At 42.1% G+C, this 19,564-nt stretch overlaps 1 protein-coding gene across 5 annotated transcripts in view; it reads left to right on the forward strand.

Moving 5' to 3' along the window:
• Positions 1–19,564, forward strand: part of FKBP15 (FKBP prolyl isomerase family member 15) — a 67,956-nt gene that overhangs the window by 17,471 nt on the left and 30,921 nt on the right. For all 5 annotated transcript variants that reach the window (XM_066367396.1, XM_066367398.1, XM_066367397.1 and 2 more), the window contains 7 exons: positions 4,397–4,471; positions 4,780–4,878; positions 10,611–10,760; positions 12,378–12,446; positions 14,466–14,612; positions 17,573–17,709; positions 18,194–18,251. In XM_066367396.1, coding sequence (XP_066223493.1) covers positions 4,397–4,471; positions 4,780–4,878; positions 10,611–10,760; positions 12,378–12,446; positions 14,466–14,612; positions 17,573–17,709; positions 18,194–18,251 — 735 coding nt within the window. The remainder of the gene's footprint in view (positions 1–4,396; positions 4,472–4,779; positions 4,879–10,610; positions 10,761–12,377; positions 12,447–14,465; positions 14,613–17,572; positions 17,710–18,193; positions 18,252–19,564) is intronic.

The following is a 19,564-nucleotide window of genomic DNA, read 5'->3' on the forward strand; positions in this document are numbered from 1 at the left end:
TACTAGGAGTGAAATTGCTGTGTCATAAGGTAATTCTATATTTAGGTTTTTGAGGAAATGCCGAACTGTTTTCACCCAGCTGTACAGTTTTTCTTTCCTATAAGCAATGTATAGGTTCCAAATTTCTTCACTATCTTACCAGTACTTCATTAGTTTCTCGTTTTATTTAACAGCCATTTTAGTAGGTGTGAAGTGGAACCTTACAGTGGTTTTACAGTGGTACCTTGAGATATGAGTACACCAACATATGAATTTTTTTTAAGATATGAGCTGCAACTCGGTCCGTATTTTTGTTCGAGATCTGAGCAAAGTTCCAAGATACGAGTCATAATTCGAGAAGCTGACGCTAGTTGACATGTTGGCGCATGGGTCCAGTATTGGCAACACAACACCAGCATCTCGTTCTTTCTCATGTGTTACCCACAGAATCAAGTCAAATCTTGTGTGCTGTACTCATTCTTGCATCATTTTTTTTTCACCATTTTTTTTTTTTTTTTTTTTGTATTTTTCTGAAGCTGGAAATGGGGAGAGACAGTCAGACAGACTCCCGCATGTGCCCGACCGGGATCCACCCAGCACGCCCACCAGGGGCGACGCTCTGTCCACCAGGAGGCGATGCTCTGCCCCTCCGGGGCATCGCTCTGCCTCGATCATAGCCACTCCAGCGCCTGGGGCAGAGGCCAAGGAGCCACCCCAGCGCCCGGGCCATCTTTGCTCCAATGGAGCCTCGGCTGCAGGAGGGGAAGAGAGAGACAGAGAGGAAGAGGGGGGGTGGAGAAGCAAATTGGCGCTTCTCCTATGTGCCCTGGCCAGGAATCGAACCCGGGTCTCCCCCCCCCCCCCCCCCCCCCCCCCCCCCCCCCGCACACCAGGCCGACGCTCTACCGCTGAGCCAACCAGCCAGGGCTGTTCTTGCATAATTTTTGCATTTTTTACTAACTTCTTTTGTGTGCTAACATGGGGCCGAAGAAAGTGAGTGTAGGCCCTGGCCTGTTGGCTCAGTGGTAGAGTGTCGGCCTGGTGTGCAGGAGTCCCGGGTTTGATATCCGGCCAGGGCACACAGAAGAAGCACCCATCTGCTTCTCCATCCCTTTCCCTCTCCTTCCTCTCTGTCTCTCTCTTCCCCTCCCGCAGCCAAGGCTCCATTGGAGCAAAGTTGGCCCGGGTGCTGGGGGTGGCTCTATGGCCTCTGCCTCAGGCACTAGAATGGCTCTGGTTGCAACAGATCAACACCCCAGATGGGCAGAGCATCTCTCCCTGGTGGACATGCCGGGTGGATCCTGGTTGGGCGCATGCAGGAGTCTGACTGCCTCCCCGTTTCCAACTTCAGAAAAATACAAAAAAAAAAAAAAAAGTGAGTATAAAGGACAGTGGTGAGAAGAAGAAGAGCATGATGTCGATAGAAGTAAAGCAAGAAATAATAGAAAAACATGAGCGTGGTGTCCGAGAGATTGAACTGGCAAGGCTGTACAACCATAATACATCTACAATTTGTACCATCCTTAAGCAAAAGGATGCCATCAAAAGCGCAAATCCAGCGAAAGGAACTACAATTCTGTCCCAGTTAAGGACAAATATCCATGAAGAAATGGAGAAGCTTCTGCTGGTGTGGGTGTGGGTGAAAGAGAAAGAGCTGGCAGGAGATGGAGAATGTAATATGCGAAAAGGCACATATTATTTACGGCGACTTGAAGAAGAAAGAACCATCAACCTCAAAAAAGGCAGCAGAAGATACCTTTAAGGCAAGTTACGGCTGGTTTGAAAATTTCAAGAGATCTGGCATCCACTCAGAGGTGAGGCATGGTGAAGCTGTGAGTGCTGACATTAAGGCAGCTGAGGAGTACATCACACGTATTACTGCACTTATCGCAAAGGAAGGCTACATCCCCCAAGTGTTCAACTGTGACGAAACAGGATTGTTTGGGGAAAAAATGTCCTGGAGTACTTTCATCACCGCAGAGGAGAAGAAGGTGCCAGGCCTTAAACCCATTAAGAACCGTCTGACCCTTGCATTGTGTGCAAATGCTAGCGGTGACTGTAATAAAGCCACTGCTAGTGTATCATTCCAAAAATCCTCGAGCCTTTAAGACTCACAAGATTCTTAAAGAAAAACTTCAGGTTATGTGGCACACCAATGCTAGGGCATAGGTTACGTGGCAGTTTTTTATTGAATGGGTAAATCTCGTCTTTGGTCCTGCAGTGAAGAAATATCTTCAAGAAAATAAACTCCTGATGAAAGCATTACTAATCCTTGATAATGTTCCAGCCCACTGACCTGGTCTTGAAGATGACATTCTCCATGAGTTCAAATTTGTGAAATTCCTCTACCTCTCACCCAGCACGACTTCAGTCTTGCAACCTATGGATCAACAGGTCATTTCCAACTTTAAAAAACTTTACACAAAGCACTTGTTTCACTGCTGCTTTGAGGTGACTGAGAATACAGTTCTATCCCTTTGAGAGTTTTGGAAAGATCACTACAACATCGTGATATGTTTACACATTATTGACTTGGCATGGCAAGAGGTTACAAGAAGAACCTTGAACTTGGCATGGAAAAAGTTATGGCCTGATGTTGCAGACAGGGACTTCGAAGGATTCAAACCAGAGACCAAGACCAAGGCAGAAGCGTTGGAGGAGATTGTGTCCCTCAGAAAGTCGATGCGTCTGGCAGTAGATGAGGGTGACATAAACGAGCTCATTGAGGAACATGAGGAGGAACTCTCAACTGAGGAGTTGAAGGAGCTACAGATGATGCAACATACAGAGCTTCTGCAAGAGATTAGTAGTGAGGAGGAGGTAGAGTCGGAGGAAGTGATTTCTACAAGTGAAATTAAAGACATGCTTGCAATGTGGGAGAAACTTTCAAGTTTCATTGAAAAGAAACACCCAGAAAAAATTTCAACTGGTCCTGCGCAGCACTTTTTAATGACACTTGTTTGTCACATTTCCGTAACATTTTAAAAGGCAGGCAAAAGCAAACCTCTTTGGATAGATTTTTATCCAAAAGTCCTACAAGTGAAAGTGCAGCCAAAAAAGAAAAACAGGCGAAGATTAAATGAAAAATACGTAATGTTAAGCCTAGGTTAAGTTTAAAGTTAAGAAAGTGCATTTTTTTATAATTAAGTTTTTGTGGTTTCATTTTAAGGAAAGAAAGTGCAGTCTTAGTTTTGTTTAAAGTAAGGAAAATGCAGTTTTAGTTTACATTTAGTGTTAAGAAAGTGCAGTTTTAGTTTACGTGTCTACAGTGCCTGCATCCCTTCCTTCCTCCCTCCTCCTCCGCCATTCACCTCCGTTAGCTGCACTTGTCTGTCTCCTAGGTAAGAATACAGTACTGAATAACACTTTTTTCTTTTACTTCATATATTTTGTTATGCATTGGTAAAGTATACATGTGTGTTTCTTAATTAAAAACATGTCTTTTTTCATAATTTGGGGTGGTTTGGGGATGTTTCACAGGGCTGGAACGGATTAAATCTATTTCAGTTATTTTAAACGGGAGAAATTTGTTTGATACACGAGTTGACTGACTTACGAGCTCGGTTACAGAACGAATTAAACTTGTATCTCAAAGTACCACTGTAATTTGTATTTCCCTAGTGACTGATAATGTTGGGCATCTTTTCATGTAACTGTCGGCCATTTATTTCTCTCTTATTCATTCCTCATACAAATGAAAACAACAAAATACATTGCTAATTACAATTAGAGTAAAGCCATAGAAAAGAGATTAAAATGGGTAGTGAGAAGATATAATTTAAAATCCAAGCTTTAAGAGATTAACTGGGTTTTTGTTTTAAAATTTAAAAAAAAAATTGTTTCATTTTATTTATGCCAGGGGTCCCCAAACTACGGCCCGCTGGCCGCATGTGGCCCCCAAGGCCATTTATCTGGCCCCCACCACACTTCCGGAAGGGGCACCTCTTTCATTGGTGGTCAGTGAGAGGAGCATAGTTCCCATTGAAATACTGGTCAGTTTGTTGATTTAAATTTACTTGATCTTTATTTTAAATATTGTATTTGTTCCCGTTTTGTTTTTTTACTTTAAAATAAGATATGTGCAGTGTGCATAGGGATTTGCTCATAGTTTTTTTATAGTCCGGCCCTCCAACGGTCTGAGGGATAGTGAACTGGCCCCCTGTGTAAAAAGTTTGGGGACCCCTGATTTATTCATTCATTGGTTGATTCCTCTGTGTGTCCTGACCAGGGATTGAACCTGCAACCTTGGCATGTCAGAATGACACTAACCAACTGAGCTACCTGACTAGGGCCGGGATTAACTGAGTTTTGAATTTTATGCCTGGATGAGGTACAACCCTTGACATCTTACTGCTGATTTCTGTATTGTCTTTTAACTTCTGTTTTCTCTTTTTTGCCCATTGTGGCTTGAGTACAGTATAGGATTCTTCTCTATATCAGCCAACAACAGCCAGTTACTGTGGCCAGGATTCATCTGAACTTTGAGCTAATGGTAAGACTTCCTATATTAGAATCATTAACTCCCTTGGGATAGGTTTATAGTAGAAATTGGTTTGTGCATACCTGTTGGGAATTAGATCTGCTGCTTCAGCCCTGAATATCTTAACAGAGCCTCTTGGAAAGGTCTCTTAGCTGCCTTCTGGAAATGTGGACTAAGGAAGGTGGGAGAGAAGAAGAGTGTTCCCTGATATCTTTCTTTGGGTCCGCCATAGTTACAGCCCTTCTGTATGAGGTTAAGCAGTCGATTTATCTGCTATGTGGCCTGAGGTTGAGTTATACCAACATTTCTCCTTTCCCCAGGTTCGACCCAATAACTATAGCACCTTTTATGATGACCAGAGACAAAACTGGTCCATCATGTTTGAGTCAGAGAAGGCTGCTGTGGAGTTCAATAAACAGGTAATACCATTTTATTCTTCCTCTGAAATGCCAAACAGTAGTCTATATTCCGTTTGATTTGGGGAAGATACATTAAAAGCCCATAATCTGCTATTCTTTCTTAGTGGCCAAGCATAAAAACAATACCCCACAAAATTTGTCACTTGAGCATATTGTATTTCAGGGAAATAATAGGAATTCTTAATTCAAATTGCTTGAAAATGAGACTTTAAGAGAAAAAAGGCTACGTGTAAACTTAATCCTTTAAAACATTTCCACTTTATAAATTATCTTAAGGAATGAATAAAACTACCTTTTAAAGTGTTTTAAAGGAATTTTTTAAAGGTTATGATATGATCATTGTAGAAAATTTAGAAAAGCATTTAAAAAAAATTACACATACTACCCAAGATAACCAATACTAACACTTTGTTTTTTCACACGTTATATATATGTAGACATATTCCTTTAAGATTTCTGTACCTTCTCAGTGGTAGCATGTTGGCCCAGCATGTGGAAGTTCTGGGTTCGATTCTTGGCCAGGGCACACAGGAGAAGCACACATCTGCTTCTTCACCCTTCCTTCTCTCCTTTGTCTCTCTCTCTCTTTCTCTCTCTCTCTTTCCCTCCTGCAGCCAATGCTCCATTAGAGCAAAGTTGGCCTGGGTGCTGAGGACGGCTCCATGGCCTTCACGTCAGGTGCTAGAGTGGCTCCAGTTGCAATGGAGCATCGCCCCCTGGTGGACATGCCGGGTGGATCGCATGCAGGAGTTGTCTCTCTGCCTCCCTGCTTCTCACTTCAGAAAAATAAAAAAAAATTAAAATAGTTCTATACCTTACTTATTTTGTTTAACAGTGTCTAATGTATCTTTCCCCACATCATGAAAAATTATTTGGAAACATTTTAAAAGCTGAATAATGTTACTTAGTCATTCCCTTGCTTTTAGGCATTTAGATTATTTTCAGTCTTTGAAATAAATGATACTGTCCTAAGCATTTTTGTACATAAGTCTATATTCTGTTTTTTTTACCTGGTTATTTCCTTAAACTAGATTTCTAGAAGTGCAATATTTTGTCAAAGAGTTCAAATATTTTTCGGTTCTGCATACACTTTGCACACTGCTTTTCAGACAGATTGTACTACTTTATATTCCTATCAGTTCTCTTTCTGTACCTGTACCAACATTTGGAATTCTGTGTCTTTTTTTTTTTTAGTCTTATTTGCTTGGTAAAATATGACATCTCATTGTTTTAGTTAGCAGTCATTTGAGTACAGTAATGAAACATTTTTAAAGAAAATGTGTGGCTAAAACTATAGGTGGTGGAGATATTAAATTATGGGAATGCAATACAGTTTTGTAAAGAGCCTTTCCCCCCCTAGTTTATTGTTGTTACCAGACTGAAGGGGTCCATTCGCCTGTATGCCTTAAAGCCCAGTAACCCACAAATAAGAGTTTGCAGCAAAGAAAGTAAGGGTTTATTAGTTGAGGAAGTGGCAACATGCTAGAGTACAGGTGAGCTAGTGCTCAAAGAGCTGGCTTCCTGAGGATTTAGGGGATGGATTAAATAGGGGACTATGGAGTTAGGGTTGCCATCTCTACTCATGGTTGGTGCTGGGGTAGCAGGTAGTCGATCATTGCATCTAGTCCTGAGGTCGCCATGGCATCACTACGTCTCACTTCACTGCTTTTCTAGGTCTGGAGCTGAAACAGCACTGAGGCCTAGATGTTATCTTTAGTTTGATTGAAACTCTGGTCAGTAGACCCAACGATTTGTTCCTAGGATTGTTTAATGCTGACTCGAACCTCATTGTTCTGATGGCTTAATGATTAAGGGAGTGGATGTGCAAGGAAGAAGGAGACAGGTGAGCCGAAAGGAAAGAAAGGAGAAAAAAAGGTCATATTGTTATCAGTGACAAGACCTTGATTCTTGTCTTCTTGAGAGAAAGAATTCAATCAAGAGACAAAGTGCAGGCCCTGGCCGATGGCTCAGTAGGTAGAGTGTCGGCCCAGCATATGGACATCCCAAGTTTGATTCCTGGTCAGGGCACACAGGAGAAGCGACCATCTGCTTCTCTCTCTATCCTCTCCCTTTTCTGCCCCCCCCCCCCCCCCCCAGCCAGTGCTCAGTTGGTTCCAGCATAGCCACAGATGCTGAGGATAGCTCCATTGGAGTGTATCAATCTCAGGCACTAAAAATAGCTTGGTGCTTAAGCACTAGCTCCAGATGGGGTTGCCAGGTAGATCTTGGTCAGGGTGCATATGGGAGTCTGACTCACTATCTTCCCTCCTCTGACCTAAAAAAGAGAGAGAGAGACACACACACACACAAAGTGTAGTAAGTAAAGGAAAAATTTATTGACTGTGCAGAAAGAAAGAGAAAAGGGGACCTCGGGGACGAGCTGCTGCTGCCCACTGCTTTTCTGGTTGCAAGTCTCAAGGGGTTCCTTAGAGATTAGAACAGCAGTTCTCAACCTGTGGGTCGTGACCCCGGCAGGGGTCGAAATATTTCCGATGGCCTTAGGCGACCTCTGTGTTTTGGTCGTTCGACTCCCGCCAGGGTCGCGACCCACAGGTTGAGAACCACCGGATTAGAAGAAAGAGAGAGGCAAGGAAAAAGTGCCTGGGAGGAAGAAGGGAGGAGGAAGACCTGGGCATTCTCCTGAGAGGGAGAGGGTGCTGGGTCTTCTATCCTAAGGTCTTTATAAAGGGTGGAGATCGTAGGGTAGATCCCAGGGGAGGATCTTAGAATATTTATTAGTTTTCCAGGTATGTCCTTTCAGGTCTTAGTCTCCACTGATTGGCCAGTGCCAGGGCTGGAGGTCATTAGTCCTGAGGTCAGCCCATGACATCCTTGTCTGGTTTTGCTGCTTTTCTGGGCCTGGAGCTGACATACAGCTGAGACCTAGATGTTATCTCTAGGGCTTAATGCTTAAAGGAGTGGTCATGAAAGGGCTTGTATGGGAGTCGTATGAGGCTATTCTCCTGCCCCTTCTTCCTGCCCCTTCTTTGTCCTCTAAGGGGGTCTAAAACCATATGACTAGCGATATGCCAGGGGAAGAAAAATCAGGGGAGGGTCCAAACTGCACGACCAGTGCCATGAAAGGTCAGGGGGTTTAAACTGCATGACTGGCCAAGGGAGGAAAGGCCATCCTGGGGCAGCTCCTTATTTTCCTAGTTTGTCAGCTGCTAGGCACCTGGGGCTTTCTGCCCTGGTGAGCTCCTGTACCTGGCCTGTAGTCTTTGCTCTGCTCATGTCTGTCTTAACTGTCCACCACAATACTAAAGAAATGAAGTCTCTGCACCATTGCGTTGTTTAAAAATGTTGCCTGTATTTTTCCTAAAAGCTCCCTTTCAAAGGTCGCAGGATACAAAATTAACATACAGAAGTCCATAGCCTTTCTCTATGCCAACAATGAAATATTAGAAAACGAACTCAAAAAAATAATCCCCTTCACGATTGCAACAAAAAAAATAAAATACCTAGGAATAAACATAACAAAGAATGTAAAGGACCTATATAATGAAAATTACAAAGCATTGTTAAGAGAAATCGAAAAAGATACAATGAGATGGAAAAATATTCCTTGTTCTTGGATAGGAAGAATAAATATAATCAAAATGGCCATATTACCCAAAGCAATATACAAATTTAATGCAATTCCCATCAAAATCCCTATGGGTTTTTTTAAAGAAATGGAACAAAAAATCATCAGATTTATATGGAACTATAAAAAACCCCGAATAGCCAAAACAATCCTAAGGAAAAAGAATGAAGCTGGGGGCATTACAATACCTGACTTTAAACTATATTATAGGGCCACAATAATCAAAACAGCATGGTATTGGCAGAAAAATAGACACTCAGACCAATGGAACAGAATAGAAAGCCCAGAAATAAAACCACATATATATGGTCAGATAATCTTTGATAAAGGGGCCAACAACACACAATGGAGAAAAGAAAGCCTCTTCAACAAATGGTGTTGGGAAAACTGGAAAGCCACATGCAAAAGAATGAAACTCGACTACAGCCTGTCCCCGTGTACTAAAATTAATTCAAAATGGATCAAAGACCTAAATATAAGACCTGAAACAATAAAGTACATAGAAGAAGACATAGGTACTAAACTCATGGACCTGGGTTTTAAAGAACATTTTATGAATTTGACTCCAATGGCAAGAGAAGTGAAGGCAAAGATAAATGAATGGGACTACATCAGAATAAAAAGTTTTTGCTCAGCAAGAGAAACTGATATAAAAATAAACAGACAGCCAACTAAATGGGAAATGATATTTTCAAACAACAGCTCAGATAAGGGCCTAATTTCCAAAATTTACAAAGAACTCATAAAACTCAACAACAAACAAACAAACAATCCAATAAAAAAATGGGAAGAAGACATGAATAGACACTTCTCCCAGGAAGAGATACAAATGGCCAACAGATATATGAAAAAATGCTCAGCTTCATTAGTTATTAGGGAAATGCAAATCAAAACTACAATGAGATACCACCTCACCCCTGTTAGATTAGCTATGATCAACAAGACGGGTAATAGCAAATGTTGGAGAGGCTGTGGAGAAAAAGGAACCCTCATTCACTGTTGGTGGGACTGTAAAGTAGTACAACCATTATGGAGGAAAGTATGGTGGTTCCTCAAAAAACTGCAAATAGAACTACCTTATGACCCAGCAATCCCTCTACTGGGTATATACCCCAAAACCTCAGAAACATTGATACGTGAAGACACATGTAGCCCCATGTTCATTGCAGCACTGTTCACAGTGGCCAAGACATGGAAACAACCAAAAAGCCCTTCAATAGAAGACTGGATAAAGAAGATGTGGCACATATACACTATGGAATACTACTCAGCCATAAGAAACGATGACATCAGATCATTTACAGCAAAATGGTGGGATCTTGATAACATTATAAGGAGTGAAATAAGTAAATCAGAAAAAAACAAGAACTACATGATTCCATACATTGGTGGAACATAAAAATGAGACTAAGAGACATGGACAAGAGTGTGGTGGTTACCAGGGGTGGGGGGAGGGAGAACAGGGGGAGAGTTAGGGGGAGGGGGAGGGGCACAGAGAACTAGATAGAGGGTGGCGAAGGACAATCTGACTTTGGGCGAGGGGTATGCAACATAATTTAATGACAAAATAACCTAGACATGTTTTCTTTGAATATATGTACCCTGATTTATTAATGTCATCCCATTACCATTAATAAAAATTTATTTAAAAAAAAAAAAAAAAAAAAAAAAAAAAGCTCCCTTTCTTGCCTCGGTTCCCAAATACTGAGGCAGGAAATCAGTATGGTAATGATAGCTAACATTTATATATACTTACTTTTAATTTCCAGGCACTGTGCCTGGTACTCTACTTGTATTCAATCTTTATAACTACCCTCGTTATAAACTATGCATAGTTTTTATCTCCATTTTACAAAAAAACCTCTATGAAATAAGGTTCACAGAGATTAAGTTATTTGGCTAAGAACACAAGTTAATAAGTGGCAATAAACCCAGATCTGTGCTCAGACAGTCTGACTCCAAAGCCATAGTCTTAGACATTTTGATTCCTGGCAAGATGACTGACTTTGGAGTGGTTCACTTCTAAACATGTTATCTGTTTTGTTAGTGGACGCCACTGTTTGGAAAAGCGCATTAGTGAACATGGATGGAGTGAGTACTTACTGAGCTTAAACTAAGCTTATGCTGCTGCAATTTTGTCTCACAGGTGTGCATTGCCAAGTGCAACAGCACCTCTTCCCTGGAGGCAGTGCTCTCGCAGGACCTTATTGTAACAGAGGGCCCTGCTGTGGAAGTGGGAGATTCTTTGGAAGTGGCCTATACCAGCTGGCTCTTCCAGAATCATGTCCTGGGCCCGGTAAGAAAATGTACCCTGTAAGTTCTGTAATTTAAACCGCATGAGGGCTATTCAGATGTAAGGTAGTAAGTATTACTGTGAATTGCTGCTGTTGGCAAATAGAAATCTTTTAGGAGCCCTGCTGTACTCCCTATTACTCCTTTCGGAGCATAGTCATGAAATGCAAACATAAAATCCTCTCAGTGCCGCTATGACTCTTCTGTTAGAGAAAACGGAAACCAATTTCCCAAGTGTTATTCTTGGTAAATTGCTCACGTGTATGTCTTGTTCTCCCCAGTTTTCAACTTGCATATATCTTATTGCAGGGGTCGGGAACCTTTCTGGCTGAGAGAGCCATGAATGCCACATATTTTAAAATGTAACTCTATGAGAGCCATACAACGACCCATGTACGTTACACATTATCCAATAAAAATTTGGTGTTGTCCCGGAGGACAGCTGTGATTGGCTCCAGCCACCCACAACCATGAACATGAGCGGTAGGAAATGAATGGATTGTAATACATGAGAATGTTTTATATTTTTAACGTTATTATAATTTTTTTTTTTTTTTTTTTTGTATTTTTCTGAAGCTGGAAACGGGGAGAGACAGTCAGACAGACTCCCGCATGTGCCGGACTGGGATCCACCCAGCTCGCCCACCAGGGGGCGACGCTCTGCCCACCAGGGGGCGATGCTCTGCCCCTCCGGGGCGTCGCTCTGCCGCGATCAGAGCCACTCTGGCCCCTGGGGCAGAGGCCAAGGAGCCATCCCCAGCGCCCAGGCCATCTTCGCTCCAATGGAGCCTCGCTGCGGGAGGGGAAGAGAGAGACAGAGAGGAAGGAGAGGGGGAGGGGTGGAGAAGCAGATGGGCGCTTCTTCTGTGTGCCCTGGCTGGGAATCGAACCTGGGACCTCTGCACGCCAGGCCGACGCTCTACCACTGAGCCAACCGGCCAGGGCCCGTTATTATTATTTTTATTAAAGATTTGTCTGCGAGCCAGATGCAGCCATCAAAAGAGCCACATCTGGCTCGCGAGCCATAGGTTCCCGACCCCTGTCTTACAGGGTTAGGTTTTAAAACTTCTTTTTAGACCTTCCAGTTATTTGTTTTTCTTATAGGCAATACTATATATATAGGTTGGGCTTATTGTCTTTTAATATTATTAAGCCCTCAAAAGCAGTGTGGTATGATAGAAAGAACTTGAAACTGTAAGTCAAAAAAAGTGGATTCAAGTCCTAATTTTATCCTAACTTAACCTTGTCAAGTCATTTAAGCTTTTAAATTTTTCCCCCATTGGTGGATGGAGTTTAGGGTTAGTGGCAGGATTGGTGTCAGCATTAAATGAGATAATTTATTTGACAGTTCTGTATAGATGGAAAACACTTTTAATAAGTGAAGTTACTTTTTTTCTAAACCTGGAAAATCCCTGCCCCGGAGATATTCTATGTGATAACACTCGATAGCATGACGTGGTCCTGTCTTTTCAGGTCTCTTAAGAACTATTTACCTAGTATATCTGACATTCCCTATTCCAGAAAAATGGTGCTGGTATATAGTAAGTTGCATATTATAATGATTATTATTATTTTTGGAATTGGTTAACTTCATTTATCACTTACTTTGATTAAATTGCAGGTTTTTGACTCCACTGCTAACAAAGATAAGCTGCTTCGCCTGAAATTAGGATCAGGAAAAGTCATCAAGGTAAAGGCTTACCTGTTGCAGTAGACTTAGTTTAGATTAACTTTGTGAAATCTCTAACCTGGATATCTCCTGAGAGTCTGGAAAGTCTTGGCCAAAAAGTAAGGAAAAATGTGTTATGTTATCTGCACTTGGGAGGTTTTTACTTATGAGACAATATACAGTATTCTCCCCTTATCCTTCGTTCTGCTTTCCATGGTTTCAGTTTCCCATGGTTATTAACCATGGTCTGAAAATATTAAGTGAAAAATTTCAGAAATAAACAATTCATGAGTTTTAAGTTGCTTGCTGGTCTGAGAAACGTGATGAAGGCTCTCTCTGTCCTGCCCTGACGTGACTCATCCCTGCTCCAGCATGTCCACACTGTCAGCACTACCTGCCCGGTAGCCACTTAGTCGCCATCTGGATTATCTGTTGCAGTATCGCCCGGCTTGTTTTTAAGGAACCTATATTTTACTTAATGGCCCAAAGCCGCTTATGTAACTTTTATTATAACATATTGCCGTAACCATTCTATTTTATTATAGTTATTGTTGGTAATCTCTTACTCTGCCTAGTTTATAAATTAAACTTTATCATAGGTATGTACATATAGGAAAAAGCATATGGGTTCAGTACTATTTGTGGTGGTAGGCGTCTGCTCGGGTCTTGGATCATTTCCCCCATGGATAGGCGAGGGCAATACACTATTGAGGATGGATACGTTTCTTTTCTTTGTTTCATACCCTTTCTTTCTTATCCTGTGACTCTGAGGAAATTACTAAATTTTTTCTACAGCCTAATAGGGAAAAAAGTGAAACTGTTTCTTCAGAAATTTATCATATGGGTTGATTCTTATCTAGCTGGGATGATTTGAATCAGCATTTCCCAATTACTGTGGGAGGCAACTGTGACATAGGAGTTGGAGCATTGGGGTTGAAGTCCAAGGACCTGGGTTTACCTTGTGAATTTTTTCTTTATCAGCTGAGCAAGAGTGTTATAACAGAGTATTTTACACATATGGGGAGTTGTTGTGTCAGGATATGCTGATGCATTAGAAAATACTCATTCATCCTTGGGGCAAAAGTTTTTCTCCATAGTATTTATGATTCCTTCCCCAGAATCTTTGGGAGATGTTTTCCTATAGATCTTAGCAATTAAGGCATGACCTTGAAGCTAGATAGATCTGGTGTGGTATGTTGGCTTAACAACTTACTGTTTGATCTTGGGCCAGTTATTTAACTTCCCAAAGCCTCAGTTTTCTCATATGTAAAATGAAGATAATGCTGCTAACCTTATAAGGTTCTGGGGATTAAACAACATAATGCAAGTAAGGCATTTGCCAGAGTACTTGGAAAAATATGTTTAATAAATAACTTTCATTTCTCTCTTTATACCATTCTTCTATTCCTCCCAATTTCTCTTATTATCTGAGATAAGTATATTTTATCCATCTCTGGAGATACTGGCTTTTACAAGTAAATTTAGAAGCAGTGTTTTAGATATTCTTTTTTTATTTATTTTTATTTTTTGGTAATAGGAGGGGAAGCAGAGACAGACTCCCGAATGAGCCCCAACTAGTATTCACCCGGCAAACCCACTAGGGGCGATATTCTGCCCATCTGGGGCCCTTGCTCCTTTGCAACTGGAGCCATTTTTTAGTGCCTGAGGTGGAGGTCGTGGAGCCATCCTCAGCGCCCGGGGCCAGCTTGCTCTAATAGAGCCTTGGCTGCAGGAGGGGAGGAGAAGCTAGAGGGGGAGGGGTGGAGAAGCAGATGGGCGCTTCTCCTGTGTGCCCTGACCGGGAATCAAACCCAGGACTTCCACACACTGGGGCCAATGCTCTACCACTGAGCCAACAGGCCAAGGCTCTAGATATTTTTATAACCAGTGGGGATGCGGGGGATTAGTTGAACTTGAGCTCTCTCCAGAGGTCTAAACCTGAAAGTATGAATGAGTGAAACCTGAAGATTCTATACTTCATTTTTTTTTTTTTTTTGCGGTTGGTGTCTGATGAGCTTTCCCCTTCTCTGATTCCTAAAGGGCTGGGAGGATGGAATGCTGGGCATGAAGAAAGGAGGGAAGCGGTTACTTCTCATCCCTCCGGCCTGCGCTACAGGCTCTGAAGGGGCAATAGGGTGGACCCAGTCAACGGACTCGATCCTGGTGTTCGAGGTGGAGATTAGGCGGGTGAGTGACTTTGTGCTGTGCTGTGTTGGTGCCTCCTCTTTGCTAGTTAAGTAAAATGAATATAAATATGTTTGAAAACCACATTCTAAAGACTTTTTTTAAGACCAAGGTTTATATATCCTTCCTGGCAGTTTATTCCGAGTCTAGGAGAGGTCTGGACTGAGCAAATCACTTCTCTGCACTAACCTTTTTATTTTGTCTTTAAAATAGTGATTTGTATTCACTGTACATACTTTTTGACTTAAGTAATTTCATGGCTACAAATTTACCTTATCAATTTATTCTCATAAGTATGTAAAAATACCTATATATCCATAGATATGTAGAAATAGATTTAGTTTCCTCTGCCACATTGTTTGTAATAGTAAAAAACTGGAAACAACAAAATGTCCATTATTAAGAGACCAGTTAAGTTGTGGACTTTTTTTTTTTAAAGATTTTACTTACTGATTTTACAGAGATAGGGATGGGAAGCGAGAAGTTTCAACTCATATTTGCTTTACTTTAGTTGTTCATTGCTTGCTTGTCATATGTATCTTGACCGGGCAAGCCCAGGGCTTTGAACGAGCGAACTCAGTGTTCTAAGTTGATGCTCTATCCACTGCCCCACCACAGGCTAGGGTGTGGACTTTTTTATTTAATGATTGATTTTAGAGAGAGAGAGAGAGGAGAGGTGAGAAAGAGAGGGTGGGGGGAGTGGAGCATACATTTGGTATTCCGCTTAGTTGTGCAAGCATTGGTTGTTTCCTGTATGTGCCGTGACAGGAGATCAAACCTGCAACTTTGTGTCAACCTGGAACACTGAGGTCGCTGGTTCAAAGCCCTGGGCTTGCTCAGTCAAGACACATATGACAAGCAAGCAATGAACAACTAAAATGAGGCAGCTATGAGTTGATACTCCATCCCACTATAAAACCAATAAATAAATAAATAAATAAATAAATAAATATATATATATATATATATATATATATATATATATATATTTTTTTTGTATTTTTTTGAAGCTGGAAATGGGGATAGACAGTCAGACAGACTCCCGCATGCGCCCAACCGGGATCCACCCGGCACGCCCACCAGGGGGCGACGCTCTGCCCACCAGGGGGCGATGCTCTGCCCCTCCGGGGCGTCGCTCTGTCGCGACCAGAGCCACTCTAGTGCCTGGGGCAGAGGCCAAGGAGCCATCCCCAGTGCCCGGGCCATCTTTGCTCCAATGGAGCCTCACTGCGGGAGGGTAAGAGAGAGACAGAGAGAAGGAGAAGGGGAGGGATGGAGAAGCAGATGGGCGCTACCCCTGTGTGCCCTGGCCGGGAATCGAACCCGGGACTTCTGCACACCAGGCCGACGCTCTACCACTGAGCCAACCGGCCAGGGCCAAACCAATAAATATTTTTTTTTTTTTGTATTTTTCTGAAGCTGGAAACGGGGAGAGACAGTCAGACAGACTCCCGCATGCGCCCGACCGGGATCCACCCGGCACACCCACCAGGGGCGATGCTCTGCCCACCAGGGGGCGATGCTCTGCCCCTCTGGGGCGTCGCCCTGCCGCGACCAGAGCCACTCCAGCGCCTGGGGCAGAGACCAAGGAGCCATCCCCAGCGCCCGGGCCATCCTTGCTCCAATGGAGCCTTGGCTGCGGGAAGGGAAGAGAGAGACAGAGAGGAGGGAGGGGGTGGGGGGTGGAGAAGCAAATGGGCGCTTCTCCTATGTGCCCTGGCCGGAATCAAACCCAGGTCCCCCGCATGCCAGGCTGACGCTCTACCGCTGAGCAAACCGGCCAGGGCCTAAATATTTTTAAAGTCTTTAAAAAAACCCTTCAACGTTGGTGTTTTGGGACGATGCTTTGACTGAGCCACTGGCCAGGGTCAAGTTGTGGACTTTTATGTAGTTCGTAAAGAATATCAAGAATCTAATTTTTTTAAATCTTCTTTTCCAAGTGAGAGGAGGGGGAGATACAAAGACAGACTCTCGCATGCACTGTGACCAGGATCTACCTGTCAACCCCCGTCTGGGGCTGATGCTCTGCTCATCTGGGGTCATGCTCACAACTGAGCTATTTTCGGCACCTCAGGTGGAGGCTCCACAGAGCCATCCTCAGCGCCCAGTGCTGATACACTTGAACCAGTTGAGCCATGGCTGCGGGAGGGCAAGAGAGAGAGGAGAGGGAGAGAGAAGGGGGAGAAGTGGAGAAGCAGATGGTCACTTCTCCTATGTGCCCTGACCAGGAATTGAACATAGAACATCCACATGCTGATGGTCTGCCACTGAGCCAACTAGCCAGGGCTTCAGAATCAACTTCCTGAAAGAAGGAAGTTGCAAAACAGTATGGATAGTATGGTCTTGTGTGTGTGTGTGTGTGCGCGCGCGCGCGCGTGTGTGTGCATGTGTGTGTGTGTGTGTGCGCGCGCGCGCGTGTGTGTGCGTGCGTGTGTGTGTGTGTGTGTGTGTGTGTGTATTGTGTGTGATAGACAGAAATAACTTAATATTCGACAGGTAGGAATTGGTGAAATAAGTTTTGTATTAGCATAGATATTTATGACTTCTGTTCCCTGAATTCTTTGGAGATTTTTTTTCTTAGATAGTGGAAGTTAAGGGCATGACCCTTGAAGTTAGACATATTTTTCAGCAGTTAAAAGTGATGTTGTAGATCATTAATTTAGTAACTTGGAAATATGTTAATATGTCAGTGAGTAAGCAAAACAGTATGGCCCCATTTTTGTAAACATACACACACACAGATAAAATAAATGTGAAATACTGCATCCAGAATTCTAACAATTTAATTGCTTAGTGGTTGAATTGCCGGTTATTCTTACTTTTTTTCTTGCTTATTTGCATTTTCTGATTTGCCTACAGTGAACAGATAATGACTTGTGTAATGAGGAATAAGTAAAATGCAAGAATGAAGAGGGAAGAGTACCTTTTTGGTGACCTGTTTCACCTGTGGGTTCTTTCCCTAGGTGAAGTTTGCCAGAGATTCCGGCTCTGATGGGCACAGTGTTAGTTCCCGGGACTCCGCGGCCCCGTCTCCCACGCCTGGCGCTGACAGCCTCCCTGCTGATCCTATTGTGTCACCACCCACCTCGGTGCCTTTCAGGTCGGGGTCAGATACTGGAGTTGTATCATGCTCTGCTGTTGTCCATAAAAATTATTCTTAGAGGGGTTCAGAAATAGGGATATAGTTGAAAACCAAAAAACAAATGTTTAAATAACTATTAAAAATGGGATGAGGAAAATGGGGAAAGTACTTGCATCAGATTTTTCTGACAAAGGATTAATATTCATAGTCTGGAAAAGCACTAACTCGGCTATATAAGAATGCCTAGCAAACCTTGGAATAAAATTGGACAAAAGGATAATCACAAAATAGATACCCAAGAAAAAAATATAAATAAAGAACATTTGGATGGAAAGTTTTCCATCTTTTTTAGCTTTCAGAGATTAACCAAACTAAAAAGTTAAAATTCTATTTTATTATTAAATTGGTCAACATTTTCAAAAACAATTTGCTTATTCTGTATAATCTGGACTAGTGTTGATGGAATTGTTTTCATCCCAGGGTATGTTTTGCTTGCTTTCAGGGAGCCAGCTCTTCGAACCAAATCTAACTCCCTCAGTGAACAGCTGACAGTCAATGCCGTGAGTATGAGTCTGTCTCCCTCATCCCCAATTTGCTGTCGAGTGTTCATGTGTAGGATAGATATATAAAAAAATGCCGGGAACCGTAGATTTAGCTAGACGTCAATGCTACTTTGTTCCCTTCCTCTTCCTTGGGAGTCAGTATAAGTTTGCCTGGGCTTCTGTACATAGACAGACCTGTGTTCAAATCTTTCTTATAATCATGTGGCCTTGAGAAAATTATCTAACTTCTCTGATCCTCAGCTTCTGTATTATTAAAATGGAAATAATTCTCACAGTCCTCTTATAGTTCTTGTAAGAATTAAAGATGTTTGTAAAACACTTAAGCTCAGAGCTTGCTTAGAGTATATCTTCAGTACCTCTCAAGAGATTTTTATGAGGGCTAAATGAAATAATGCCTATGGAGTTTTTAGTATTCTGTCTGGCATATTGTAAAAGCCCATAACATTAGCTTAATTATTATTGTAATCACACTACGTATCTTTATACTTTTATTCTCTCAGGACTTCTGCACTAATTCGCCAGCTATTTGACTTTGACAGGACACTGGGCCTCTGTGTTTCCCCAAGTGTAAGGTTAGGTCTGCATATGGTTGTAGTAAAATTTGGATTTGAATGTCTTCTGGAGGATGCACACTGCAGTTTGCTGCTGCCCTGCCTGGTTTGTGATGGCTTCTGAGTTTGCTACATGTAGATGAAGTCAGTGGTGGGATTCAAATACTTTAACAACCGGTTCTCTGCCCTAATGACCGTTCTAAATACAGGGGGTCCTCAGGTTATGACAATCTTGACATATAATGTTTCGAGTTTACAACACTCACTCCTATAAAAACTTTAAAAAATTGAGACGTGAGTGTTTTGGCTCTTGCCATTAACATTATACTTAGAGACTATGTGGGTGAACTGGTTGCTCAGTGGAAGAATATTTAGTACAGTGTACAGTTTATTTGTATCTTTTACCTTTTTCTGTGGCTTAGTTGTGTTTTTATGTTCTAGCTTATTATTTTACAACTGTGTTAAGATAGATAAGTGACTTAGGCTAGGGTATGTTTCGACCACCAAAATTCGGGTTACGTCACTGTCATAGGAATGGAAGTGTGTAATAAACACAAGGACCCCCTTATAGAAAAACGATACACTGAAAGGTAGTTTATTATTTCATGTGTTTAATACTTAAATAAAAATAAAAGAGGTACACAAAAGTAGATTATTATGAGAGTTTTAAAATATTAATGAAAAAATATTAAATAATACCTGACAAAAAACAATAAAACTGTTATTTAAGATGTTTTCACATTGCTTCTTGATTGGCGT

The sequence above is a fragment of the Saccopteryx leptura genome, chromosome 2, assembly GCF_036850995.1.
Source record: "Saccopteryx leptura isolate mSacLep1 chromosome 2, mSacLep1_pri_phased_curated, whole genome shotgun sequence".
Classification (NCBI taxonomy): Eukaryota; Metazoa; Chordata; class Mammalia; order Chiroptera; family Emballonuridae; genus Saccopteryx; species Saccopteryx leptura.